Source organism: Sciurus vulgaris (assembly GCF_902686455.1).
Source record: "Sciurus vulgaris genome assembly, chromosome: 10".
Lineage (NCBI taxonomy): Eukaryota > Metazoa > Chordata > Mammalia > Rodentia > Sciuridae > Sciurus > Sciurus vulgaris.
Window position 1 is genome coordinate 125,484,190 of NC_136470.1, and position 27,548 is coordinate 125,511,737.

Consider the following 27,548-nt stretch of genomic DNA (forward strand, 5'->3'; position numbering starts at 1 on the left):
TCCATGACGGACACCACTGTCACAGTCACCTTCTGTGTTGTACAGTAACATGCTGTACGTGTTTGAAACGTAGGAACAATAGGCTGTAGCATCTAGGTTTGTGTAAAACACTGTTTGCACGGTGACAGAAATCACCAAATCATGTATTTATGAGAACACACCCCCACCCCCACTTTGAAACAATGCATGAATTTATCAGGGTACTATAAGGTACCGGCCTTACGGGGAACTTGGTCTCACACGTGTGTTCCCAGACCAGCACCACGGGCCATTCTGCTGCAGAATCGGTCAGTGGCTGCCTTTTCTGAATACTATATATAAAAGGGGAGACACTTTAACTCTTTTTTCTATAATTTTTTCTCCCTAAACCTCTGTCATCTGCTCACTGTGTGTGTGAACCACAATGGAGACTGAGATTACATTTTAGCACAGAGCTTCAAGTTGTTAGATTTAGTGAATGAGTATTTCTGTGGTGCTCTGCAGAATGTCTCCAACCTGTGGGGTCCTGCTGCCTGCACAAGAGAGGAAACCACTGCATAGTTATCAAGTGTTTGAGGGAAAGACAAGAGACAGACAGATGGGTGGGCAGGCAGGGGCTGGGTACTGCCCCTACTCCTGGGTCTGGGCTGTAGACAGTCAGGACCTCATCCTGGGCAGGTGTGGGGCTCCAGTCAGGGGCACAGACCTGTCACCAAGGGCCTCTTCCTGTCCTCGCAGATCATCACCCAGATCTGGCCCTACCTCAGCATGATCATGGAGAACAAGTTTCGGGAAAAACTCGAACCCAAGATCCGGGAGAAGAGTGTCCACCTGAGGACCTTCACCTTCACCAAGCTCTACTTTGGACAGAAGGTCAGTGTTGTCTCAGGGAGGACAGGCTGGACTGGCTGTGAAGTCTTTTCTCTGTCCCCACTCCTCCTGCCTCCCACTCCTTGGTCAGTCACCTGACTTTAAAGATCCCAGTGGACCTCAGAGGGGGGGCTGACCCCCACAACCTGCGTTTCCCAGCATCAGCCTCAGTGCATAGTCCTTGTGCGGCCATCTCTCCACGCTCCCAGGAAGCCAGGTCAGGGTACAGAAGAGGAAGGTGAGAAGTCGTTCCTCTCTTAAAAATGTTTAAAACATGCCAGGCATGGTGGTGCATGCCTGTAGTCCTAGCAGCTAGGGAGGCTGAGGTAGAAGGATCTCAAGTTCAAAACCAGCCTCAGTGACTTAGTGAGACCCTGTCTAAAAAAAAGAGCTGGGTTAAGCACCCCTGGGCTCAATCCCTGGTATAAAAAATGACAAACAAAAAATTAAAACATGCCTTAGTGCAGACAGACAGATACGGAGATGAGCAAGTCATGCTAACCCATGGTTTGTGACAGTCAGTACCATAAAGCAGTTTGTGATGCTCTGGTTGGTTCTGGCATTCGTTTGGAAGCCCCCATCAGCTCTGAAGACCAACAGGTATCCCAGGATGAAACGTCCTTGGCCTTGGTCCTTGGCCTGGGTTCAGCACACTTGACATCACACCCTCTTCTAGACCAAGTTTCCAGTTTTACCCTCCGGGCCCCATTCCTCCCACCCCAAAGAACCCTTTGAGATGTGTCTTATTTGAATCATCCAGATTGCGTCCCCCAGGCAGAAAATCACTGTGATGACATCCATCACCCAGTAAATCAGAGGTGCTGGCATCCAGTCTGCCCTGGAGGATGCTGGTACCAGAGCAGACCAGCCTGCCAGCCCCGGAGAGCGGGCGGAGGAGGCGTGCCTGAGCGCAGAGATTGTGGTTTGTGTCCTCAGCTCTGGCAGCACAGCTTGGCCCAGCCCCGCAGCAGCTTACTGAGCATGCGCTGTGGTAGGCCCCGCAGAGCGCACGCGCCACACCTGCCTTCAGGAGGCAGGCACGCTGGTAGGTGCGCTGTGGCCTGCGCAGGACATAGAGCAGCTGGGTTCAGAAGTGGAGGGGCGGGGCAGACTTCCGGGAGGAAGTGCTGTCTGAGTTGGCCTGTGAATAATGCGACCGGCAGGAGCCAGGAAGCTGAAGTCCACTCCGCTGACCAGCGCCTGCCCAACCGGGCCACTCCTCTGTGGGACATGCTGCTGGGGCAGGTCATCGTGAGGAATGGTTTTCCCCACGTCAGGGGGACCTGGAGAGGGAGCCTGCAGGCTGGCTGCAAGTCCCAGCCCTCAGGGAAAACCCGACCCTCCATCCTGGCCTTCGAAGCCCTTTGGGGCCCTGCGCGCTTCCTCCAGGCTCCCCAGGATCCTGCGCACCTCCCACACCACCGCCTTCACCATAAGTGCTCCCAGCTTCCTCTGGGTCCCGTGTCTGTGCCCAGCTCCCTCTGCACCTGGACCAGTGGCTTAACCTCTCAGAGCTGTTTCCTCATGTCTGGAAGCCAAGGAGCCACTTCTGAAGGTGGCTATGAGGCATGAATGACAGGCCGGGCCTTGTATGGCTCTGTGTGGCCCTGTGAGCAGTGCCCTGCACTGCGGAGGTAAGGTCTAGCCTGGTGCCCCTCACCTAGCTGTGAGCCCTGCTGGCACAGACTGGTCTCAGAGGTGGCTGCCCGCTCTCTTCGTGGCGGAGGCTTCTGGGCAGCCATCGCTCCCTAGGACCGGCTTTGTGGGTGTGGGTCTTTGGGGCTGGCCGAGCTTTTGTAGATGCCAGGCAAGCCCATCCCAATCTCGGCCCCCGCAGGCCCTTAGTCACAGCACCCTCTTCCAACACAGGCTTCCACTGAGTCCAGGGACTGTGTCATTTGACATTTTCATAATACTGGGGACTCTCTTGAAGAAAAATATAGAATTAAAAATGCAAAACGGGGATAAAGTGAATATTAAATAAATATGAGAAAGAATGGGAAAATAAATCACAGCATGTTATACATTTTAAAAGCTGACACATTACACTTATCACAGACTCTGGAAAAACCGTATGACATTTTTAATCAACTATTCAACATGTCCTTATAATACACTTTTCTGCATTTCTTTTTTTTACTCCATATTTTGAGACCCATTACATGCATTTGTAAGTATCACGTTTAACGGAGCAAATAGAAAGTTAATGGACTCTTGTCTAGTGAGACTGAATTTTTTCTCCCACATTTTCTTATGAAAAATTTCAGACATACAAAATTTAAAAATTATTGAATGAACATCACAAATTTTATAGATGGTAGTCTTTTGCTATATTTGATTTATTACATATCCATGCATCATCTCTTTACTCATTTATTCTTTTGAGTTATACATGACAGTAGAATGTATTGTGGCATATCATATATATCTGGAGTGTAATTCCCCATGCTTGTGGTTGTACATGATGTGGAGTTACACTGGTCATATATTCGTACATGAACACAGGAAAGTGATGTCTGATTCATTCTACTGTCTTTCTCGTTCCCCTTCCCTTCCCCCCTCCCTTCCCCCCATTCCTCCCTGTCCAATCTGGTGACCTTCCACTCCTTCCACCTCCTGCCCATTGTGAGTTAGCATCTGCGTATCAGAGGGAACATTCAGCCTTTGGTTTTGGGGGTTTGGCTTATTTCACTTCACATGATAGCCCCCAGTTCTATCTATTTGCCAGCAAATGCCATAATTTCATTCTTCTTTATGACTGGCTACTCATCTTTTTAAAAATACATTTCAAACTAAATAGGTATCAGTGAAATTTACCCCAACCACTTCAGCATGAGCATCATTAATTCAGATTCAAATGAAATTTGGTTTTTATCCTTGGTCGGTACTAACCCAACTACCTGACAGAAGGAGAAGAGTCTGAGCAGGGCAGAGGCTGAAAGCAGAAGGAAAGTTACCTGGGAACCAAGGTCTTGGCCCAGAGCCTGGGGCTCATGGCCCTGGCGCAAGGCGCTTGAATCCTTAGGGTCGGATCCCTCACCAGGGACCCTGCCCTCTTCCCTTGCCTTTGTGGGCCCACCTCACCTGCCAGACTTGGTTTAAATGCGTCCCAGGAGCCTTTGCTGGCCCTGCCCAGGCTGGTCAGAGGTCCTGAAGTCCCAGATCGCTCAGGACAGCAGGGCTGCTCCTCCTGTGGCCCCTCCCTGCCCCATTGTCTCCTGTGCTGGACTGCAGGCCTGTGAGAGCAGACTCAGTCCCTCTCGCTCCTTGCTTTCTCCCCAGTCCAAGGCTGTGCAGGGTAGAATCCCCATAAATAACTGTGACAGGAGAGAAAGAAGGAGATGCCTTCAAGGGAGGGGCACCTTGGGCTGTGAGTGGGTTTCTGTGTGTACACAGGGGTCAGGTTTGTCATCGACAAAGTGCAGTGTGAGCAGGGTCTTGTGGCCATCCCTGCTTTGAGAACCTACTGACCTGGCCTTTCTGGCAACTCTTCCAGTGCCCCAGGGTGAACGGTGTCAAGGCACATATTAACAAACGCAACCGAAGACAGGTGACCTTGGACCTGCAGATATGGTGAGCCCTCGTACCTATGGGGCCAGGTGGGGGCTTCCAGGGACAGGACAGCTCTGTGGGAGCAGCCGGTTGGAAGATGGAGTGGCATGTCTACACTCTGATTTGGGCTGTGGAACCCCTTGCTGGGGCACAAGGGGAGGAGTGTCAGGAAAATGGATGGAGGAAGGACTGGTCCTCAGGGACCTGCCACTCTCTGGACCCTTGGCCCTTCTCCACCCCCTGGCTCATCTGGATACCAAGAAAGCCAGGGCTCCATCACCAGGAGGGTCAGATCAGCTGCCTCACTGCAGAGAGAATGAGATGGGGAAGCCCAGGGAGCTCTGAGCACAGACTGAGACCCGCTGGAGAACAAGAGGATGCAAAGTCACACAAGAGCTAGGCTGGCAGGTGGGACCCAGGCCCCCCTTTCAGGTGAGGTTCACAATGGGCTTGAGTCAGGATTAAGGGAGGCTCAGTCCAGGGCGTCTTCCTGCAGGTGGTGAGAGTCGAGTTGCACTTTAAAGATGGAGGGTCAACTCTGGAGTTCCAGGGTGACACCCTTCCTTGCCAGTGTCTCATACTTTCTGACCTTGCCTAGAGGCTGGCACTGAGAGCACGCTGGGGGATGGGAGCCCATTTTGGGACCACCCACCCCTGTGTGGGGGCTGGTGTCCAGGCAACCAGATGCTCCTGTGTGGCTAGCCGGAGCCCTTCGAGCCATCCGGCCCTCAGCCTCCCAGGCGGTGCCTAGGGTCCCTGTCTGCCCATCCTACCTGCCCCAACTCAGGGGCACGCGGCATTTCTGACTTGTGACATGAGGCTCCTCTGTCTGTGGCCTGCAGGGATGTGACAGCCACCCTGTTGTTCCCCTTAGTCTCTGACCTTTAACGGTCTCTGGATCTTCACCCTCAAGGGCACTTGTCCTGGGCTCCCTGTGCCAGTCACCTGACCAGAGGCCCCAACTGGACTCAGGCTCCTGTCCGTTCAGCCTCCTGTCTTTCAGCCTGAGGCCTTGTCACTTTGTCTACCTCCACCCCCACAGCAACACTCTGGGGTGGTGGCTCGATGTAACCTGTGGGGCTGCTGCTGTGTTGCCAGGAAGAGAACAGAGCGGAGGTGGGGCAGGGGCATGGCGGTGGTGGGGGGGGGGTGTGCTTACCAAGAGCCGATTGTTTTCATCTTTGGGTGTCATGGGGTGAGGTGGTGTCCAGGGTCACTGTCCTGATGGTCAGAGGCGGGGACATACTCCGATACCAAGGTGCAGGGTCCTAGGGGCCTGCCTCTCCTGATGGTTCTGGGTTAGGGTCTAGACAGAACTAAGACTGAGGCTGTAGGGGAGGCTATGGCCTGAGCGATACAACTTAGATTTGGTGGCCAGCAACCAGGGATCAGGCTGTGCAACACTGGGCAAGTTTCCAGACCTCTCTGGGCAGGTGGACCTGCCCTTCTCCAATCTTCCTTCTCCTTCCCCATTTCAGTTACATCGGGGACTGTGAGATCAGTGTGGAGCTGCAGAAGATACACGCAGGCGTGAACGGGATCCAGGTGGGTGGGGCCACATGGCTGTCTCTGTTCCAGGCCCTGGGGACAGGAAAAAGGTCTGGGGAGCGGGAAGCCAGCTCAGGCTGGAGCAGGCTACAAACGGTGTGAGGAACCAGACACAGAGGCCCGTGCCTATGAAGAAACTGCAGGCCCCAGGTCACGTGGCCACGACCTGGGCTGGCTGGCCCTGCTCTGCCTCAGGGCTGCACAACCTGCCTCAGTTTAGAAAGTTCCCTGGGCGGCTTCGGCTGCGGGGGCAGTGGGGTGTTTCTGGAGAGGTGAAGAGCCGTCCCTTAGAAATCGAGGTGAGTGCGTGAGTCGCCATCTCACCCCAGGAAGACGGGCTGAGTTGGGGCTGGGAACCACCTCTGGGCCCCTGCCACTGGGGTAGTCGGCACATCACAGAGGCCATGGGGGTCAGTTGTGGCCCTTGGTGGCCGGCAGAAGAGTCGCAGCTATGTCCCGGCCCCTGCACACCCAGTGAGGTCTCTGCTGTGACCATGGGTGGTTCTGACATGGACACTGACCAGGTAGGAAATGCCCTCTCAGCTCTGTGCCCCTCCAGTTGCAGGGCACCCTGCGGATCATCCTGGAGCCCCTCCTGGTGGACAAGCCCTTCGTGGGAGCCGTCACCGTGTTCTTCCTTCAAAAGCCGGTGAGCCCCTGGGCCAGGGGCAGGTCTGATGCTCCCTGAGCAGAGCCATTGTTTTGGAGCCCAGGAATGGGCATTGCCACAGGCTCCCTAGGCCTGGGCCCTCCTGCTTCCTGCCCCATTTAGTATTCAAGGCAGCCCGAGCAGCCCGACTCCCCCAGGAGACCAAGCTCAGAGGGCACACAGGGGTCTGAAGTGGAGCTCACAGACTCAGCTCTCGAAGGCCAGGCAACCTCAGCCATGTGGGCAGGCCTGCTGTGGTGCATCTTGGCAGGAGGCTTCATCCTAAGCCAAGGCCCGGGCAGGGCTGGGAGGTGCCCTTGCCCACCTGACCCGCCCACAGAGGGCATCCCCTGCAGGCTGGGCTCTCTCTTCAGGCAGGTTGAGGTACTTGGAAGAGGTTCTCAGGCCTGGGCTGCCAGCTCCTTTTGGCCTAACGGCCTTCTCCTGTCCCTGTAGCACCTGCAGATCAACTGGACAGGCTTGACCAACCTGCTGGATGCGCCAGGAATCAAGTAAGTGCCTGGGACCCCAGGGCGGTCCTCAGTGGAGGCATCAGGGCTCTGCAGAGTGCCAGAGCTGCCAAGGATGTGCCCACCCTCCTGTTCCATGCATGAGCAGTGGGGCGGAGGGCTGGCCTCTTGGGTGCGGGGAGAGGCCGACAGGGCTGTGCCCAGAACACAGTGTGGGCAAAAACTGCTTTGCTCAGTGTTGGGCTGCGGGGCTTGCAGGTCCCTGTCCTGGTGCAGGGGAGAGGCTCTGATCAGACGAGGTGTCCGGAGGCCACGTGGGCGAGTGAGAGATGAGCCCAGGTTGGAAGCCAGACCAGCTAGCTCCTGGCTCTGTCACTTCGCACACTTGTCACTGTGGATGTTATTTCACATCTCTGGGCCCATTGTCAGTTAAAGGGAAGCCTGATTCCTCTGACTCAGGGTCCCTGGGAGAGCGTTTCGGGGTGTGCTGGGGTTGGGCACATCCACGGGTCCTCTTCATTCTTCAAGCCAGCCCCTCCCCAGCCCGTGTCTGTAGTGAGAAGTCCAGGTGGCCTTCATGACTGTGGTCATGACCTCAGCATGGGAGGAACTGGCTGTCACAGCAGAGGCCAGTGAGGAGGAGCTGGTTGGAGATCCACCTCCCACCAGGTGCAGGTTGCTCTGAGCCCCAGGCCCCTGGTGAGGAGCAGAGGGGAGGCTCCAGCCCCATGGGATGTGTCTCCAAGACAGAGGGACAGAGAGGCTGGTCAGGGTGGGCACTTCTTTCATTCAAAACACATTTGCTGAGCACTTACTGAGTCCATCCTGTCCCAGGCACTATCCCTGTGTCCCTATAGGGGGAGAACGAGGTGGGCAATAAAGAGAACAGGGATACGCCAGGCAGCAGAAGGCCACAGCAGTCAGCTTTGCGTAGTGTGTTGGTGGTCCAGCACTGCCCATGTCACCCCCCTGCAGCTCCTCCCCAGTCCATGTCTGTGATCAGAAGTCCAGGGGCCTTCATGAACTCAGGCGTGGGAAGGGCTGGCTGTCACAGCAGAGGCTGGCATTGCTAGCTCTTGTTAGAGACGAGGACAGCCAGGTCCACAGAGGTGGGTGATATGCCTGAAGTCACATAGCTCGGGGGCAGTGAAGCCGATCAAAGCCAGGCCCCAGGGTCCGTTCTTGGCCATCCGGAGAACACAGCAGGGCTGGGTCAGTGGATGCCAGGGGGTGTAGGTGGGAGGGCTACTCTTTGGGACAGAATGTCAGGGTTGGTCAAAATGGATAGCCACCTCCATCCAGGTGGGAGGGGGTCAGGCTGGCTGTCGCGGCCCATGCCAAGCTGGTTTCTCGGTTCCAGCACTGAGGCTGGATGGAGGGACAGTTGGCATGGGGAGGTAGTGTCACTCTGCAATAGCTGGTCACGCCTGATATTCCAGTGAAGTGTCAGACAGCCTGCTGGAGGACCTCATTGCTGCCCACCTGGTGCTGCCCAACCGTGTGACTGTGCCCGTGAAGAAGGGCCTGGATGTGACCAACCTGCGCTTCCCTTTGCCCTGTGTGAGTGAGTACCCAGTGCTGGCCGCAGCATCAGAAGTGTGGCGGGACTGCTGAGCAGCTGGGGAGGTGTCCTGGAATCATTCTCAGCTGCTGTTCCCTATTTCCACCCTTTAAGGGCTGGCATCCCCATTTCATAGGGTGGGGACTGAAGCCAGGAGGTCAAATGACTTAGAGTCCAGGCACATTCTCGCCTGTGCTCCTGGTACCCCGTGCAGCTTGTGTTGAGGACTGTGTACAGTTATTACCATGACACCTCAGGAGTCCCCTTCCTTCTGGGAGGGCCCCTTGACTCTATCAATTGGAACAGGAAGAACCTTTGGACCTACTGAGGAGGATTCTCCATTGAGCCAGTGCTGGCACTTGAGTGCTGAGCCACATTGTCTCCCATCCTGGGTCTAGCTAAGGAGGCCCTTGGGGACAGCCATATGGCATCTCTGCAGAAAGGTGCCCCAGGAGAGAGGAAAGCACCCATTTTTACCCTCGGCATCGGGTATGAGGCATGGCCTTCTCACTTGCCTGAGGCACACATTTGCTCAAGGGAGGCCCCAGAGGACTCAGGCTGGCTGGGGACACAGCTCATATGTCTTCTCAGCCTTCCCATGGTGGCACATTGGTGTGGCCCACACTGCATGGGTGATGGTCCCTAAATAACAATACAAACGCCACCTTCCATGTCACAATTTCTAAAGACCTTTTCTTTAGAGTATGTCCCACTAAGGATGTACTAATAGTCACACTACCACATTTTAGGGTCCCTTGGAGTAGTTCCACTGGCCACAAATATTTGCATTTGTTTGTATCCGTCTGTTCTCTATTTCTAAAGCTTCATTATTACCCTAATTTCCTTTTACAATTATGCAAAATCTTTGTATGTTTCTGAAGTCTGTGGGAACATATTGAAGCTGGTTCACCTCTGGATGAGGTGATGAGTTAGGTTGTGTATCTGGTGTTTCGCTGTTACAGATACAGTGCAGCGAATAGCCTTGTGCATGCACCATCTTATGTTTGCTGGCATGCCTTTGGGATAGGTTCCCAGAAATGGTTTTGTGAGTCAAAGGGAAAATGCGTATGCATTTACTGCTATTTTTAAAGAAGTAGTTCCAAGATGGAGGCATACCTGAAGCCCTGTGAATTGTACTTTTCCTATTTTCCATACTCTGTTTCTTATTAACAGTATTTAGTTTTCATTTCTTTTTGAACAACCACCTGTGAGTTTGCAGAAGGGCTCTGCCCTGTGGCTTGGCCCAGGGTGTGGTGGTTGACACTTGGTGTGGGGCCTTTATGAGCAGAGGGAGTGCCCACAGGATGCTCGCTGGGTGTGGAGAAGTGACTTTAGGACTCAGTCTGCATGCAGGTTACGTGAAGAGGGCTGATGGGCAGCAGGAAGCTCCTCAGGTGACATGGTTGTTGGTACAGGACAGGGAAATGGGTGCATCTGACTAGCCCTCCATGTGGCAGTTTGGAGGCAGGGGGTGTAGGAGGGTCAGGGACATGGGTAGAATATCCTGGTGCACTGGGAGAGCCCTAGGTCCTACCATCACTTGCTGTGTGACCTTGACCAGCTCATTGCTGTCTCTGGCTTCTGCTTCCCCATCCAGACCATGGGGAGGGTGAGATGGCCCTGTATCCTAGGCCTTGATGGCTAACAGCCCAGGAAGCAGCTGTGAGCCCAGGGCTGGGGCATTTTCTAGGGGGTGATCAGAGTCCACTTGCTGGAGGCTGAGAAGCTGGCCCCAAAGGACAACTTCCTGGGACTCGGAGGCAAATCGGATCCCTACGCCAAGGTGAGCATCGGCTTGCAGCATTTCCGGAGCAGGACCATCTATAGGAACCTGAACCCCACCTGGAATGAGGTATTTGAGGTAAGGGTCTCCTTGGCCTCTTGCTGAAGCCCCTGGTGCCTACAGGCTTCACTCTGGACTGTGCTGGGCACAGTCAAGGTGGGGCCTTGCCCATGGGGACACTCCGGCCAGCCATGGGACTTGGAGATGGGCAGGCAGGTCTGTGTGATCCCTGCTCCTGTATCCCCCAGGCCTCCAGAGGTGGGCCCCATTTTCAGCCTGCAGGCAAGTCCCCCTTTCTTCTTTCTCTACCAGAATTAGCTTTTTTGGAAATTTTCCATCAAAGAAAAAAGACCCTCTGGCAGTTCTGCCCACACCTCAGCTTCGCCTACCAGAGCCAAACCTCAGGAGCCTCCAGTCCTTCCTTAGGTCCAGCCACAGTCCCTGCTACCTGAAGGGTGGGACCACAGCCCGTTAAGGTCTCAAAGGCTCCTCCAATTGCACGTTCCAGGGCCGCCACCTCGGTGCCCTTCCGAGCTCGCCTCACAGCACCCCCTCTGCATGCCCTGCCACGTCTGGGCCAAGGCCGAGACAGCAGGTGAAAGGTGGATCAGCCTCCTGGCGTGCCACGGCCCTGGGGCCAGAGGGTGTGATGGGCCCGTGATCTGGATGCAGAGCAGATAGCAGCCACGGCCCGAGCACCCTCTGCAAGGTTTCCACACACTCCAACTCCCTCCACCCTGCGTGAGGGGGCATGCCTTCCTCCTTGTGGGTGGGGTTCCGAGGAATCAAAAGGCCAGGGACCTCCCTGGGCACCAGGCTTGGATCTGGCTCCCTTGGGTCATAAGGGCTGGCGGTTTAGTCATGACCTGCAGGTCAGGATACCTCTCTTCTTCCAGTTCATGGTGTATGAAGTCCCTGGGCAGGACCTGGAGGTGGACCTGTATGACGAGGACACGGACAGGGATGACTTCCTGGGCAGGTGAGGAGGGTAGAGCTGGGCCTCGGGTCTCCCCTCTCTGGGGCTCTGGGTGAGCCTGTAAGGGCCCAGCACCCCTGCTCTCCCTGCTTGCCGACCTGCAATCCTCTCTGGTCACTCTGATGTGGTGACTGTGCCAGGCAGTCTGCCCCATTGACCACCTTCCTGGATGTCTCTCAAGTCCCCAGCCCTGACCTAGACCTGGGGCAGTCCAGAGTATTTCCCAAGTATTTCGCATGATGGGCTCTGCTTTCTGCCCTCCTGACAATGTACCCAGAGTCCCCACTTGGAGCAGAGAGCAAGACTGGCAGGATGAACAAGGTCTCCAGTTCCAAAGAACCCAGCCATTCCCTGTGGGATGAGACTCAGACCCTCAGGGCTTCGGGGTGGGGGTGGGCTGAAATGGCTGGGGTGGGACTGGCCGGCAGACCTTCAGGCTTGCACGTCTCTGGGTCCAGCAGTCCCATGTCCAGGAATCTCCTATAAAATAAATGCATTAGTACTTAAAGTGCCTATTGCGGAAGTATTTGTGGTAGCAGAACACACCCCCTCCGCTCCTCGCCCTAGAAACACAAATGGACGTCCAGTCAGAGGGCACTGGGTGAATGTTCAAATGAATAAGTTTGCCATTGCCAAATGACAGAGTATTCTGCAGCCTTTAAGAACAAAGTAGAAGCCAGGTGCAGTGCTTCATGCCTATGATCCCAGTGGCTGTGAAGGCTGAGGCAGGAGGATCACAGATTCAAAACCAGCCTCAGTGGTTTAGCAAGGCCCTAAGCAACTTAGTGAGATCCTGTCTCTAAAGAAAAAGGGCCGGTGATGTGGCTCTGTGGCCCCTGGGTTCACTCCCCAGTACAAAATAAATAAATAAATAAAAGGATGTATGCGCCAGCCGACATCCCATTAGTAGGTAAGGAAGCCCAGGCAAAGAAGGGATTTCCCCAAGTCTTCAGGCCCCGCCCCCATGCTTGGTCCCATGAGTATGTTATAAAATGTAGAAATAAAACCAAATGGGAGAGACAGCCTGGCAGCTAGGAAACAGCTCACCACCAGGTGTTGCCTGTCATTTTTATTTTCCATCTTAAAATAGCTGCAGTTTCGGTGTTGCAAGTGAGAAGAGTGGCTTGTGGCTCACGCCTCAGGTGGCTGAGTCAAGGTGCGAACTGAGCCCAAGCACATTTCTAACAGTTCCCTAGGAAAAATCGCTGCCCTGGGGCTGGCAGGCCCTGGTGGGGCATAGCTCAGGTGGGCGAGGGGACGCTGTACTGTGGGAGTCACACACACACACACGCACACATGCACGCATACACATGCAGGCATGCACGCTATCTATACTTATTCCTTGCAGGGCACCTGGGGGCAGTTTTCAGATCAGAGGGGCACTCTGACTGTTAGAATGACTGTGGGGGCGGTGCTGATGGCTTGGAGAGGCACGGGACAGGGAAGCTAAATTCCTGTAACGCATGGGCAGTTTTGCACAATAAAGAATCATCCTATTCAAAATGCCAGTAGCCCTGCTGCTGAGAGGGCCAGAGGCGATGTGTCCAGCAGCCTCTGCTTGTCTGGGAGCTGCTGGCATCCCTGGGCAGCTGGGCCCAGTGGTCAGCTCGTCCTTCCTTTGCTTGAGCTGAAGTTGGTGTCCCATGGGTTCTTGGGATGAGGAAGACCCATTGACTTAATGGCTCCACTCAGTCTCGAAAATGGACTCCAAGGTGACCCTGCATGCCCCTGTGCTTGCCTCCTCTGTGCTGTGCTGACCCTCTCTCCCTGTCCCAGCCTGCAGATCTGCCTCGGGGATGTCATGACGAACAGAGTGGTGGATGAGGTACGGCCCCTGGGGTTTGCGTGTAGCCCACTTCCAAAGGACAGCCCTGGCAGGTGGTTCTGTGAAAGGGGCCTTCTGTGCTGGGCTGCATACACACCCTCCCTCAGGAACAAGAGCTGGGTGGGGCACAGATGGCTCCAGGGAGACCCCAGGGCCTGGAAATGCCCAGAGGAAGGATGCCTAGCAGGGGACAGTCACATCACAGGATGGGCCTGTAGCACTTCCGCCCTCTGTAACTTGTCTGCCTGCCCATCCTGCTGAGCCCAGGTGTGCCCGGTCTGGGTTGGTTTACCTTTTCCCTGGAGGGAACAGGGGTCACCCATTGGGTCCCAGGACTGGGGTTCCAAAACAGGTAGCGGCATCTCCCTGGTCCTTTTCCTGAGCCTCCTCTCCTGCCCCACCGCACAGTGGTTTGTCCTGAATGATACAAACAGCGGGCGGCTACACCTGAGGCTGGAGTGGCTGTCACTGCTGACCGACCAGGACGCTCTGACTGAGGTGAGTACCAGGCCTTAGCAGGAGGGGGCACAAGGCATGTGCAGGCTGTGTGCAGGTAGAGGCAGGGAAGGAGATGAAGCCCCCCACTTCTTGCTCATCTCCTGGAAGACATGTCACTCACCCCCCTCTCCACCCAGGGAAGCCCCTAATCTCTCAGCAAACAAGCTTCTAAGTATCTCAGTCATGTTCAGGGAAGTTGGGGCCACAGAGCTCTGTGTCAGTGCCTGGCATCCCAGGTCACATGGAAATCACCCTTATGTCTTAACTTGAATCTGTCATGTTGCTGTTTGTTGTATTTAACAAAACGCTAGGCCATGAGAGAGCTTGCAGCCGGCTGGAGGGTAAGGGCTGACTTCGTTTTGCTGTGAGTAGTTGTCTCCAACATCAGGTGTCTCCTGCGGGGACACCCAGTGAGAGCCTGTAACTGTTTGCAGGACCATGGCGGCCTCTCCACTGCCATCCTTGTGGTCTTCCTGGAGAATGCCTGCAACCTGCCGGTGAGTGGTGACGTGTTCAGCGTCACACACACCCTGCTTTGTGCCCATAACTTCCAAAAGTCTGTGCATTGCTTTAACCCCATTTCTTCTGGTGCTGCAGAGAAACCCTTTTGACTACCTGAATGGTGAATATAGAGCCAAAAAACTCTCCAGGTTTGCCAGGGTAAGTGTGGGTGTGGCTGAAAACTCAAGTGAGGGTACATTGACTGTTCCCCCCACTCCCAAAGTAACCACGGTTCATCTTCTGGGCCTGTCTGTGCACACAAGGGAACCATTCGGTGGGTTCGCTGTGTGCCAGGCACTGGGCTCAGCAGCTTGCCCCTGCTCATCATCCCAGAGTCCCCTGGTAGCTGCATGCCAGTAGCTGTTATTGCCTTTTTATAAGTGAGACCCAGAAGGTTAATTGCCTAGGTCTACGTGGACTGAATCGGGACTCAGTCATTTGTTTCCATAGCCCCAGGGAATAAGGGCCTGTGCCCAAGCCCAGCTCAGGCCTCTCCCTGAGCTCAGTCCTGTCCTGGTGCTTCTGTAGTAATTACAGCCCAGGGGGCCTGGGAGCAGAGGCAGCCTTCTTTCAAAGGGAAGCACTTGGCTACCCCAGGTGACACTGATGGGGGTGGTGTCCAAGCTGGCCCTGCCGAATCCTCCTTGAATGCTGTGGATTTGCCTCCTCACAGAACAAGGTCAGCAGAGATCCTTCTTCCTACGTCAAGCTATCTGTAGGCAAGAAGACGCACACAAGTAAGGTAGGACAGCAGGGTGTGTAGGCCTGGGCCAAGGAAGTGGGTGGAGGCAAGAGAAGGAATTCCCTTACACTGAGTGCTTAGTAGGTACTTTAGTCCTCACGATAACCTCACGAAGGAGTTTTATAGTTGGAGAAGCTGAGGACTTGCAAGAGCAATTGTATAGAGCAGAAGACTTGGAGTTCAAGCGTGGGCCTGGCTCCAAAGCCCATGACCTTTTCCCCACACCATGACGTTCCTCAGCCCCGCCCCCCACAGTGAGCCTTCCTGATGATGACTTTGTCTCCATACAACTTCCCCGCAGAGCACTGCTTGCCTTTTGGGTCTGTCTGGGCGGCCCTTGTGTGTTCCCCTGGCTGCAGCGTGTGTGATCTGACCCCAGGGCAGCTAAGGCTGTAGTCTGGGGCCAGACCAAAAGCAGTATATGTGCTTTCTTCTTCTGTTCCCAGACCTGTCCCCACAGCAAGGACCCCGTGTGGAGCCAGGCGTTCTCCTTCTTCGTGCACAGCGTGGCAGCCGAGCACCTCCGCCTGAAGGTGTGCTTATGCTGGGCTCCTGAATGGTTAAGAGGTTGGGAGTCTGACAGGCACATGGAGCGGGTTCTGGCAGTGAGTCAGGGCCTGGTGGGGGGAGGATACTGCGGCCCCTCAGGCCTTGTCTCCTCCTCCTCCAGGCTGGTGTCAAAGTCGTTGTGTAGGCGGCTGTGGGAAGATAACCCCTAATGTCCCCTGGCTGTCCTTGCACCAGGGTCTTTAGAGTTGTTACGGAGTAGCCTGGTTTTGGGTCTACTCAGGACAATAATGGCTGGCTTCAATTTTTTTTCCATTTAATCTTCACAAAACAGCTGTGGGAATTTATTTTCTTTATTTTACCCATGAGGAGATGGAGGCTAAATCAATGACTTGCCCACGATCTCATGGCCAAGAAGCTGAGATATCTGGGGGCCTGCTTGGACATTTCATGATGGGGCAGCACAGCCTCTTGGCCTTTAAAGCCTGATGGTCCTGGGCATTTGACTAGCTCAGAGCATAGTCACCTCTACTCTGGGTCACTTGCAGGCAGGGACCTGATGCCAGTCGCTGCACAGCGCAGCCTGGGCTGAGTGCCCCTCTGGCCCCTGCCCAGGTGCTGGACGATGACCAGGAGTGTGCCCTGGGAGTGCTGGAGTTCCCACTGTGCCAGATCCTCCCCTGCGCCGACCTCACCCTGGAGCAGCGCTTTCAGCTGGACCACTCGGGCCTGGACAGCCTCATCTCCATGAGGCTGGTGCTTCGGGTAAGCCCTTGTCCCCAGGATGGGGTGGAGCAAGGCTCTGCTGAGGCCGCCAGGAAAGTGGATTTGGTTTTCCTCAGTTTTGGAATATTGTCAGCTGTTATTCCTCAAATCCGCCTCTTCCCCACTCTTTAATCCCTCCTAGAATTCCTGTGTAGGGCTTCATGGCTGTCCTCCATAACCTAGTCCCCGTCTCTGTCTCCGAGTGCTACGTTCTGCCTTCTCAATACAAATTCTCTAAGCTATGCCTAGTTCACTGTTCAACCTATTATTTCAATGGTGAGCTTTTAATTTTCTCTCCCACATCCACCTGGTCAGTTTTTGTTGTACTTTATCTCCTCGTGTTTATACTCCATCTTTGGTCATTGGCAAATGCTAATTCTGTCACCTGACCATCCTGATACATTTCCATGATGACACATTCACTCGCAATGGCCTGCGTTAAGGCCAGCTGTTCCCTCCCAAGGCAGCTTTGCTCTTGTTCAGATGTGTACCTCAGGAGCATTACAAGTCTGGATCCATTGGTTAGTTTCTTTACTTTGGGTATCAAAGCCTATGGGTATAATACACATGAACCCAAAATTCACATGAGGACAGGTCTGTAAGGTCAAACTCTTCTACCCCCGCCAATAGATTATTCTTCTACCTTTTTTATAGAACCAGAAAGCTTAACTTTTATATTTCCCTTTTCACTCTTTTTCATTTGAAGAATTACTTACGAATTTGGCTATGCATTTAAAAAGATGTTTCATTTTATATAAGGACTTTCAGCATATTTAGATTACCATATTTCTGGAAATGGAATTCCCTCGGGTCTTGAGGGGAAGGAGGAACACAATAGCTGAAGTTGTGGTGTTGGTGGGCAGAGCCATAACCAGCTTGTCATCTGCTTCCAGTTCTTGCGTGTGGAAGAACGGGAGCTGGGGAGCCCCTACACCGGATCTGAAGCCCTAAAGAAAGGCCCTCTGTTCATCAAGAAGGTGGCCACCAACCACGGTCCCAATGCCCCACCCCAAGGAGAAGGCCCTACAGATCTACCATGTCCTCCAGACCCTTCTTCGAACACCAAGGAGGCACCCAAGAATGCCACAACCACCAGTGCTGTCCCTGAGCCCCAAGAGACAGGCCCAGGGCCCAAAGGCAAGGACAGTGCCAAAGAGCTCTGTGAGCCCCCGGGGAAGAAGAGGAGCTCAGCCACCGTCTTCCTGACTGTCCCAGGCCCCCACTCTCCTGGGCCCATCAAGTCACCCAGGCCCATGAAATGCCCTACTTCCCCATTCGCATGGCCACCCACGGGGCTAGCTCCCAGCATGTCCTCGCTCAACTCCCTGGCCTCTTCCTGCTTTGACCTGACAGATAACAGCCTCCACATTGAGTATGCACCTCTCTGCTTAATCTCTTCTAAAATCACCTGCATGAAAAAAATCTCCCTGGATGGAAGAGTAGATATGAACTTACACATCTGTGCAAGTTCTGGTTTTCACAAAACATCTGCAAGAGAGGCAGCTTGACAGTGGAGGAAACACAGGGCGTGGGGGAGCCAGCCTCCGTTGGTTGTGGCTCTAGCCCCACTGATTGGACAACAGATGCTGACCTGCAGCTATTAAGGACCCTCCCAGCAGAAACACTTCCTGAATTCTAATGAGTCACGCTGGGATGATACCAAAAGCATGAAGTGTAGAATTACATAACTGGTTGTCACCTACTGTTTACCATGCCTTAGCAATTTATGAAGTTTAAGTCCATCTTCACAATAGCCCCACAAGATAGAACTTACCATGAAAGTCAAATTTACCAAGTCCCCAAGGGAATCATGACAAAGGCAGATCTACTCCAGGGTTCATGCTCTTCCTACTGCAAAGTAGGATAAATGTCAATGCTGGATGGAACAGTCCTGAAAATTAACGTACATGGCTCCATGTTCAAGTAGGACATGCATCTCTGTCTTGGGGGTGAGGGGAGAGGGCCAACACTGATAAGAGGTGACAAACCCTTTCTTCACAGAGGCGGGGACTGCAGGCAGCGGCGGCTTGGTGAGATTCAGCTTACGGTGCGCTACGTGTGTTTGCGGCGCTGCCTCAGGGTGCTTGTCAACAGGTGCAGGTAAAGGATCTTTGGAGGCATCTGGTGATCACAAACTGAAGTGGGGACAAGGGCATGAAGCCCCGAGGTGGAGAAGGCAGACATGCCAAGAAAGACAAAAGTCCCCAAAGGAACATGTGGGTGGTCATTTTTTGGGACGGATGGGCTCAGGGCTTTGCTCAACTACTGCAAAACTGTCTTGGGCTGACTAATAGCCAGTACAACTTCCCTTGGATAGAAAGGACTTACTCTACCCCAACTAATAGAAAAATGCAAGTTTTCAAAATCATGCACCTGCTGTCTTGACCTCTACATGCCTCTAGTCACCCAGACACAGAGGATTCCTGTCCTCAAGCCCAGCCCCAGCTGAATGGCCATTACAGCTTTCTTCCAAATGAGTCTTTTCAGGGGCCTCTCTTCTCTACAAATCAGAAACCTGACACCGTGTACCAGCAGTGGAGCAGATCCCTATGTCCGCATTTACCTGCTGCCAGAAAGGAGGTGGGCAAGTCGGAAGAAGACCTCAGTGAAGCGCAAGACCCTGGAACCACTGTTTGATGAGACGTGAGTGGCCCTGGGGCAGCCTTGAGTACCTCATCCACCTGAGTATCATGTGTGTGCCTGGCAGCCTGCCAGAGCTGGACAGGGCAACATGGTCCAACCCCATGAAGCTTTAGTGGGGAAAGGACTACCTGGGCCATTTATCACCAAGGCTGCCCAGAGGGGCTGAGATGTTCCTGATTGAATGTTCCATTCTCTTTAAGTGAGCTTTTTGGCAGTAAAAGGATTTGAATTGTGTCCCGTAAGTACTTCTGGAGAATCTTTCTAATCTTTCCGGAGAATCTTTCGGTAGGCCAGGCCCTACAGAACCAGCATTTCCTTCAGAGCTCTGTGACTTGAATTCCCTACTGCACACAGCAGAGGTGGCAGATGAAGCAGATCCCCAACCATTCTCTGCAAAGCCTTGTCCACCCATGTTCCTAAGGACTAGCAGACCCTAATCATGTTTCAGTGGTAGCAAGTCTGGTTTCAAATATTTTTATTCTTGATAATCCTAAAGTACAGAAACCAAAATCTCTTCATTGCTTCCTTCTGCATTAGAGTCCTGAGAAAAGCCATTTCTAGCCAGCTTAGGAAGACACTCTACCTCTGAGTTTCGGTTCCCTCTATTCCTAGGAAGTCAGTAACTATTCATTTAAAAAGGACTGCATTCCCTTTGGGCCATGTTCAAGAGCTACACTTTTTCATCACTATCAGAAAAGGTGGTGGGGTAGAGAACTTCATTCAACATTTTTACTGACCACTTTATGCCGGGCACCATCCTATATTCTAGAGCCACACAAGTAAGATTTTGACACAATTAGAGTGATGTCACAATTGCTATGTAGGAATACAGGAAAGACTTAACATTCGACTTTTAAAACAATCTGTTAGCCATTGTCTCAATAATGCCTGGATTATCTAGAAGGCAGACTTGGCACTCCCACCCTAAAAATAACCTAGAAGGGCTCTAGGGGTCTCTTGTGATTACAAAGCTCATTTATAGACTCCTCTGCCCTCTTCTACATCACTATTTTACATGTGGCTCCAAAAAGCCTAACACTTGGTCTTAGCAAACAACCTGGACAGGGGTTGGGGTAGTGCTCTGAGCAGGTTTAGAGTGAGGAAAGACAACGAAGAGTAAAGCCAGAGCAGAATTAGACAAAGTCGGCTGCAAACTCCAAACCACAGGAGTCTGAAAGACAAATGGCCTCTTGACTCTTCCAGGACTGTTCTGTGTACTGATGCACGGAGTACAGAAGGACCAATATGGCTCCTCAGTCTGTCTACTGCTCCTGCTTTACCAGGGACGTGGGTAAATCACTTCGGATGTTCAACAAAAATGACTGAAGTTTTTTTCTTCTTCTTAAAGATTTGAATTTTTTGTTCCCATGGAAGAAGTAGAGAAGAGATCACTAGATGTTGCAGTAAAAAACAGTAGGCCACTTGGCTCACACAGAAGAAAAGAGTTAGGAAAAGTAAGTACAAGAAGGGTTCTCGGTACTATGTTACTCCCAGGACCCTCACTTGTGTCCACTGAAATGAAATAACAAATATAAATTCACATGATAAACCCTATTTTTTTTTTTTTTTTTTTGGGTGCTGGGGATCAAACCCAGGGCCTTGTGCTTACAAGGCAAGCACTCTTCCAACTGAGCTATCTCCCCAGCCCCGATAAACCCTATTTTAACAAACTTAATCTATCTAAATTCAGTACTCCACAAGTATTTGAACATCTACTATGCCATTAAGTATTGTGATAAATCAACATTGTTCAAAGCTTGGATCTTAGGTCAAGGCTTTTGGGGTGAGGTGATGGGATTTTATCTAAAGTGGAAGAAATATAATCCCTAGGAATATGCAAGGAAAGGCTCCAAAATGGTATGTGTACAGTACTTCACAGTGTTACATTTTAATAAGTTCCTTGTACTCATCTCTTTAAAGGCCACTACTATGAAGTAGATATTATCTTCATCTTTACAGATGACACAGGTTCATAAGTTCATAAATAAACTTGAAAATAAAAGCATTACTAAAATTCCTGAGGTACAACTCTGAACAGCAACTTGCCTTTCCCCAGGACAGTGAGTTCATGGTCTGTACTGTCCCTCTTGAGAAATTCCATTCTGAATGCCTAAGACAGCCCTGCTGAAAACTCAAACCCAAGGAAATGTTATGATCAACTTACACAGTGTGGGGGAGGGAATAACTATTTGTGGTTATTTAGGTGCTGATTGACTTATCAAAAGAAGATCTGATTAAGGGCTTCTCACAATGGTGAGTATACCCTCTCATTTTAGTCACCGTTCATCTGCTATTCAAGACAGTGTCTCAGACAGCTGCCCAGGGTCTCTCTCCAAAGTTCTTCCCCTTTCAGTACTATTTCTACTGTTTTGGTTATCAAGAAAGGAGACAGACTATTGCCTTTAATTCAGGCTTCACTAACTGCATGTCTCATTTACCTGCCGGATCTCTGTAAACTATCCTTTTCTTGGCTGGCCAACTTGGAAAGGGTTGCTGCTGGCTCTGCAGAGGCCCAGGCAGTTGATCCTATTAGGTCCACAATACCCCCTTCATTACTAACAATTCCAACTCCAACTGCCTTGCAGGTATGAGCTGACCCCAGATGGACAGCCCAGAAGCTGAAGATGAGTATCAATATCACCGAAGTGTCAGAATGAGTGTATATATGTATATTTTGCCATTTAAATCAGAACAGCCATTTGATGAAAGTAAATATTGTTTTGAATTTAATTGCACAGCTGGACAGTTTAAGGAAGAAACAAGAGTTGTAAAGAACTACTTCATCTTGATTGGATTTGTTCAGAAAGAAATGGCATATTTGTCTAATCTGCATCAAAACCTCAGTTTTTCTTTTAATGCCTCTGTAGTGATTTTTCACTTTTGGTAGGTAAATATGCACATCTGCTTTAGATCAAGACAGACAGTGTCCTGTCCCTAATATAAGGGCTGGAAGAGGTCCAGTATTCCTGGGCAGTTACTGACCAAGGGAGGTCACTCCTCTGGAAATACAAAGTGACCCCAAACTGCCAAGAGCTAGCACTGCCAAAGCCTTCTGTTTGTGGTGCTTGTGTGCCTGGAACTTCGATCCCATGTTACAGCGATATACTTAAATAGCCTAAGTACTCTGGGGGAAAGCCTAGGGCCAAGTTCCAAATTCAGATCTGAGTCTTAACTTTCTTAGCAGAGGCTGCTTAAGAGTGTCACTGCCAAAGGAAAGGGTGCTTTCTGTGTCTCAAATTTGGGAATTTTGTTGCACTACTCCAAAAGATGGCTGGTTTACTTAAATAACATGTTAAAAGCAAAATATGTAAATTGTATATTTAAACAAGTGCCTCTTATGCATTTCAAACTCTAAGACCACACAGACTTGTCCCCTCTGAAAGTCTTAGAGTTGTTGTCAAGGTCACATCCTCTTCTCTCTTACCCACTCAGGCAATGCTCTCTGCCACACTCTGTTCTCATCACTGTTTGCTTTTCTAAAAAATGGTAATGTTCTAAACAGTTTATCATGTTACTTATAAATTATCTATGATCTCCTATTTTCTATAAAAATCAAAGCCTCCCCTTAATTTGCCTTTTAAACCTAATCTGGTTTCAGCTACATCACTCATGAGCAGATGGTCCATTACAGAGTCATCCAAATACTATGCCCTTTGCAAACCTCTCTCTTCCACTAAGCTAGTCCATGCTGAAAGGGCCTCTTCCCACCACCTATATAGTATTTTTCATTATAACAATTCTCAGAATATTATAACATTACATTTTAAAAAATGTTTATGAAGTATGTTCTAAAGTTACATATTAAGTAACTGGGTACCTGTATCCTATTAATGAAACAATGTTTCAGTTTACAGACCCATTGAACTTTAAGCTACTTGGTTTTTTATCCTATTTAAGACTAAGTAAATGTAAGATGTATAATAAAATTTGATTTTGAGATTTCTATTTTTGAATGACAGATTTTCATAATGAGAAACGATATCTAGCCTGTCTACCTCATGACAGTACTGTAACAATTATTCCTTAAAAATGGTAAAGCACCAAGAAGTATAAGGGAAAGTATCATATTACATGCTAAATATTAGCATCACTAAAACAACTGATCAAGGTGGCAGACAAATGAAAGCCTACCCCTGTTTTTCCCAGATGGAAGACCTACTTAAACCATGCACAACACTTATGTTAAACATGATCAATTAAAAAATAACACAGGTAAAATTCCTAGTAATGATCCAAGGAGAAAAAGCAAAGCAGTATACAGAAGTCCAGGGTGAGCTAAAATGTTAAATGTTAAATGAAACCAGAATTTTAGCCTATGGGCCCTAGGTGAGGGGTAAAGAGCCTGAAAAGTGTTTGTCTCAAAGACACCTTCACTGCCAATTAGGACAAATAGGTTAGCAGGGGCTCATGTGCCCTACAGGAACACAGGGTCTGGAATTACCATCAATTTGTTGTAGAAACCCCCAAGACTAGAAAATTGAAATCCCATTTGATCATATGAAGTCAACCACAAAACTGGCCCTCAGGGTTGCCCCTCACCTCCAGGGAACATGGGGGACAGACACAGCCGAGTTGTCACTAAAAGGAAGCTCACGGGCAAAAATAATGAAAACATATGGAACATCAAGCTAATAACTGGCCACAAGAAGGAAAATATGTCTTAGGGTAGAAGTAGCATATAGGGGAGCAAAGATACCTGTAAAAATAGTTGGTGAACCTAAGTCTTGATTACTTTAAAAAAAAAAAAAGTGTTAATTGGCTTTCCATTACTGTAACAAATAACCCGATATAATCAGCTTCTTAAAAGTTCATGTGGGCACACAATTTTGAGGTTTCAGACATAATTGCCAGGTGAGGCCTGTGGCAAGGCAGCCCATCATGGCAACAGCATCTGGCTAAACTACTCACCTCATGGCTGGGACATGAAAAAGAGGCGGGGATCTCAACACCCCTTCAAGGGCACGTTCCCAAACTGTTAGACTCCCTCTAGGTCCCCCTCTTAGAAATTCCAGTATCTCCCAGTAGTGCTGCAGGTTTGGGACCACACCTTTTACATGTGGGCCTCTGGAACATTTATACAAACCAGAGCAGTAGGCAACCAAAGACTTCTGTTAGGGTTAGAAAACAGTGGAGCCAAAATGCTCGTACTAACCGCTAAGAAGGGACAGCCTGGCTGGCAAGCCAGTGTTCAAATCCTTATGTAGGAAGCTACAGGGATTTATAATTGGTTCTAAAGATACAAGACCAAGTGTATAGGTCAGATCCTAACTTATTACCTTCAGCTTCAAATCGAAGTCTGTCCAGGGGCTCCATGCTGGGCTTTTCCAACAGGGCAATGGAAGGACCTGCGGGGCTGGAGCAGGAGCAGCAGCTCCCCTGCTGAGGTGCAGTTCTCCAGGGATCGACCATGGGCTTGTGGAGCCTGTTCCTGTTCTCTCAGCACCCCTCAAGGTTCACCCTTGGTTCCTGCCCTCTCGTTCTGCCACCACTTGCAAGTTTTTTGGCCAAGGACTGCGTGCTCTGGTGACTGCTCCACCTCTCCTGAGGTCTAAGCTGGCCTGGTGGAGAGCTATCTAGTTCTTTTGTACCCTCTCCCTTGGACCTGGGGAGTAGTATCTGCTTTCTGAAGTTGCTGTCAGTCTTCTTTTACCTTCTTTTAAATAGCTAGTCACCTTCTACTAGTTAGCAACTCTTGTTATTAACTTTTTCATGTTTAGTGCAATGTGGTTTCTCTTAACAATGTATTAAAAATTTTAAATAGCCAAGAAAATAGAGTAACAGAGAACCAACCAAGTTGAAAGATAAAACTTCCAAATCAGTAGTAAAGAAGCAAAATTAACCCCCTCCCCAACAGTGGGGAGGAAAGCACAGAAAACATGATAAAGAGAAAACACAAAGAAGATGGCCAAAGGGCCTCTAAATGTCTAATCACAAAACACTTTTAAAATCTAGAATACCAAAGAACATGAGAGTAAAAAGCATAGCTACACATGCCATTTCCAAGAGGTTAAACATACAACCAGGCATGGTGCTGCACGCCTGTAACCCCTGTGGGTCCCAGCAGGACTGCAAGTTCAGAGCCAGCCTCAGCAATGGCGAGGCGCTAAGAAACTCAGTGAGACCCTGTCTAAAATACAAAATAGGGCTGGGGATGCAGCTCAGTGCTCGAGTGCCCCCGAGTTCAATCCCCAGTACTCCCCACCAAAAAAAGAAAGTAAAAAGATACATACCCAAGAATACTAAAGATTTCTGTTTATATGAATACGAACACACATACATCATAATAAGAAAAAAACTGCTTCCTATCACTTCTATTCAATACTATTGTAGACATGTAAAAAAAAATCCAATCAAAACTATGAAATATTTATATTTAAATATTGCAGATCACTCATCACCAAAAAGGCTTGTTGACATCGTTATCCAAATAAATGGTACTGCCTCAAGTTGTTCAGTGCATAGCTCATGTGGCTACACACAGGCCTTTCCCCCTCTGATCCAGCAATATAAGTTCTGGATATATACTCTAGAAAACGTACATGTAAGTACAGATGCTATCATTAACATAAAATCCAAAATAAACTGCTAGAATCAATGTTTTTAGTGAGGTTGCTGGATACAACATTTTTTAAAAAAATATTTTAGTTCTCTATTTCCTCAACAATGAGAAAATGAAAAAGGTAATCTATAAAAGCATAAGACATCAAATACTAATACAACCACCTCTATAGGAAAATTATGAAACTTTTAAAATAAATTCAATGAAGACCCAACAGGGTAGATGCCTATTCTCCCACACTGATTTATGTTTAATGAATACTCATTAAAAATCCCACAGGTTGTATGTGTGTAACTTGACAAATTCAATGTACATGGAATACAAGGGGTGGGAAGTTTTCAACTGTATGACAAAGTTTATTTTAAAGCTATATAATAACTAAAACAAGGTGGTAGTGGTACAGGGAGAGACATGAACCAAAACAACAGAACTGGTAACAGACCAGTCACACAATTTATGAGAGGCACCACCATGAGCAAAGGGAAAGGACAGACTTGTCACTAAATGGTGCTGGCACTACTGGATATACCTTTGGGAAAATATGAACTAGTCTTCTACTCTTACCACATTCAAAAATTAAATCAACTTAAGGCATATTAGTTTAAGTGTGAAAGGCAAAACTTACAGCTGTAAGATAATATGGAAGAATCACTTCACAATTTAATACTAGGGCAAATTTTCATAGACCACAAAGAACACTACCTATAAAGACTATAGGTCTCTCCACATTAAAATTAAGTTCTTCGGTGCATTACAAGAAATTAAAAATGAAAAAAGGCCACAGAATGGAAGACATTTATATGCATATAACTGCTAAATGGCTCATGTTCAGACTATATAACTCTTTACAAGTCACTAAAAAAACATAATAGAAAAATTGGCAAAAGCACAAGTGCTTCAAAAAGAAATAGAAATGTCCAATAAGCAAAGAAAAAGATATTCAACTTATTTAGTATTCAAGGAAGTAAGCATTAAAACCACAATAATTCAACTATATTGGCAAAAAGGATGTTGAAAATGGGGCTCTTCATACATTGCTCATGAGGAGTATAAATAGGTACAACCACTTTGGAAAACAGTTTGGCATTTTCTTCTAAAGTTCCATATTCTCTATCAAAATCATCATCTTGTACAACTCTAAAGATTCCACTCTCATTGTTATTTACTGAAATGGTATTGCCTCAGGGTGTATGGTACATGGCCCAATACACAAGCAATTTTCCAAGATCCAAACAATTTTAGTTTTTGGATATATACTCTAGAAAACTTGCATTAAAAGAGTACAAAATGCATGCTCATAGCAACACTGCTCACATTAGCCAAGAACTGGAAACCACCAAATGTCAACTACCAGTGAACAGAAAAATGAGTGAGGGAATACTCAAAGGTAGAATAACTCTATGGCAATCAAAACACATGACTGAACCCAACATACAACATGGATGCATGGTACAATCAAAATACTGAACAAAGAAATATCAAAAGTAGAGATCCAAGATGGTGGACTAAAGGGAGGCTGTGTTCATTGTTGCTCCATAACTCAGGTTTCAAGCAGAGGATATCTGTTTCTTGGTGAGGCAGTTTTTGCTGCTTATCGATCCCCTTCTGTTTACCCCATTTGTCTACTGTGATCAACTGCAGTCTGCCAGAATATCGACTACTTTTTTAAGTGCAAATTGCTCACTGTCTGGCGCCCCCATCCACCATTTGCTTGCCTCTTGCCTATCCATCACTTGCCTTTCACTTACCCATCACCCACCGCCCAAGGTTCACCTGCCAATCATCTGACAGCAGCCAGCAGACCTACCGCAGACCACCAGTGGAGTGCCCGTTGCCTGTTGTTGCCTGGAAGTTCACTGTCACAGTACCTGCAGGTTTGGTTATGCGTGTCTGCCGCCATTTTGAGAAAACAGCCAGGACCTGTAGTACCCCTGGCCGGATTGACTGAGCCCCTCAGCCCGACCAACCACTCCTTGCCTCCAGGGCCCCCAGACCAAAGGACTGCACCCTGCCTCCAGGATCCTACAACCAGACCAACAACACCCCATCTCCAGGACCCCTACCCAACCATGCCCATATCCTGTACTGCAGCTCCCCATTTGCCAATACATTTGGAAGTC

At 49.8% G+C, this 27,548-nt stretch overlaps 1 protein-coding gene across 1 annotated transcript in view; it reads left to right on the forward strand.

The window, feature by feature from the left end:
* Positions 1-27,086, forward strand: part of ESYT3 (extended synaptotagmin 3) — a 47,495-nt gene extending 20,409 nt beyond the window's left edge. Inside the window, exons 3-23 of the mRNA XM_079155014.1 lie at positions 718-852; positions 4,346-4,422; positions 5,880-5,946; positions 6,509-6,598; positions 7,055-7,110; positions 8,508-8,628; positions 10,320-10,490; positions 11,309-11,391; positions 13,165-13,213; positions 13,622-13,711; positions 14,146-14,208; positions 14,309-14,371; positions 14,886-14,954; positions 15,401-15,487; positions 16,077-16,226; positions 17,120-17,598; positions 18,228-18,326; positions 18,738-18,869; positions 20,218-20,323; positions 21,073-21,122; positions 21,455-27,086. Of these exons, the coding sequence (XP_079011140.1) occupies positions 718-852; positions 4,346-4,422; positions 5,880-5,946; positions 6,509-6,598; positions 7,055-7,110; positions 8,508-8,628; positions 10,320-10,490; positions 11,309-11,391; positions 13,165-13,213; positions 13,622-13,711; positions 14,146-14,208; positions 14,309-14,371; positions 14,886-14,954; positions 15,401-15,487; positions 16,077-16,226; positions 17,120-17,598; positions 18,228-18,326; positions 18,738-18,869; positions 20,218-20,323; positions 21,073-21,122; positions 21,455-21,491 (2,274 nt within the window). The 3' untranslated portion in view covers positions 21,492-27,086. The remainder of the gene's footprint in view (positions 1-717; positions 853-4,345; positions 4,423-5,879; positions 5,947-6,508; positions 6,599-7,054; positions 7,111-8,507; positions 8,629-10,319; positions 10,491-11,308; positions 11,392-13,164; positions 13,214-13,621; positions 13,712-14,145; positions 14,209-14,308; positions 14,372-14,885; positions 14,955-15,400; positions 15,488-16,076; positions 16,227-17,119; positions 17,599-18,227; positions 18,327-18,737; positions 18,870-20,217; positions 20,324-21,072; positions 21,123-21,454) is intronic.
* Positions 27,087-27,548: the final 462 nt, after the last annotated feature.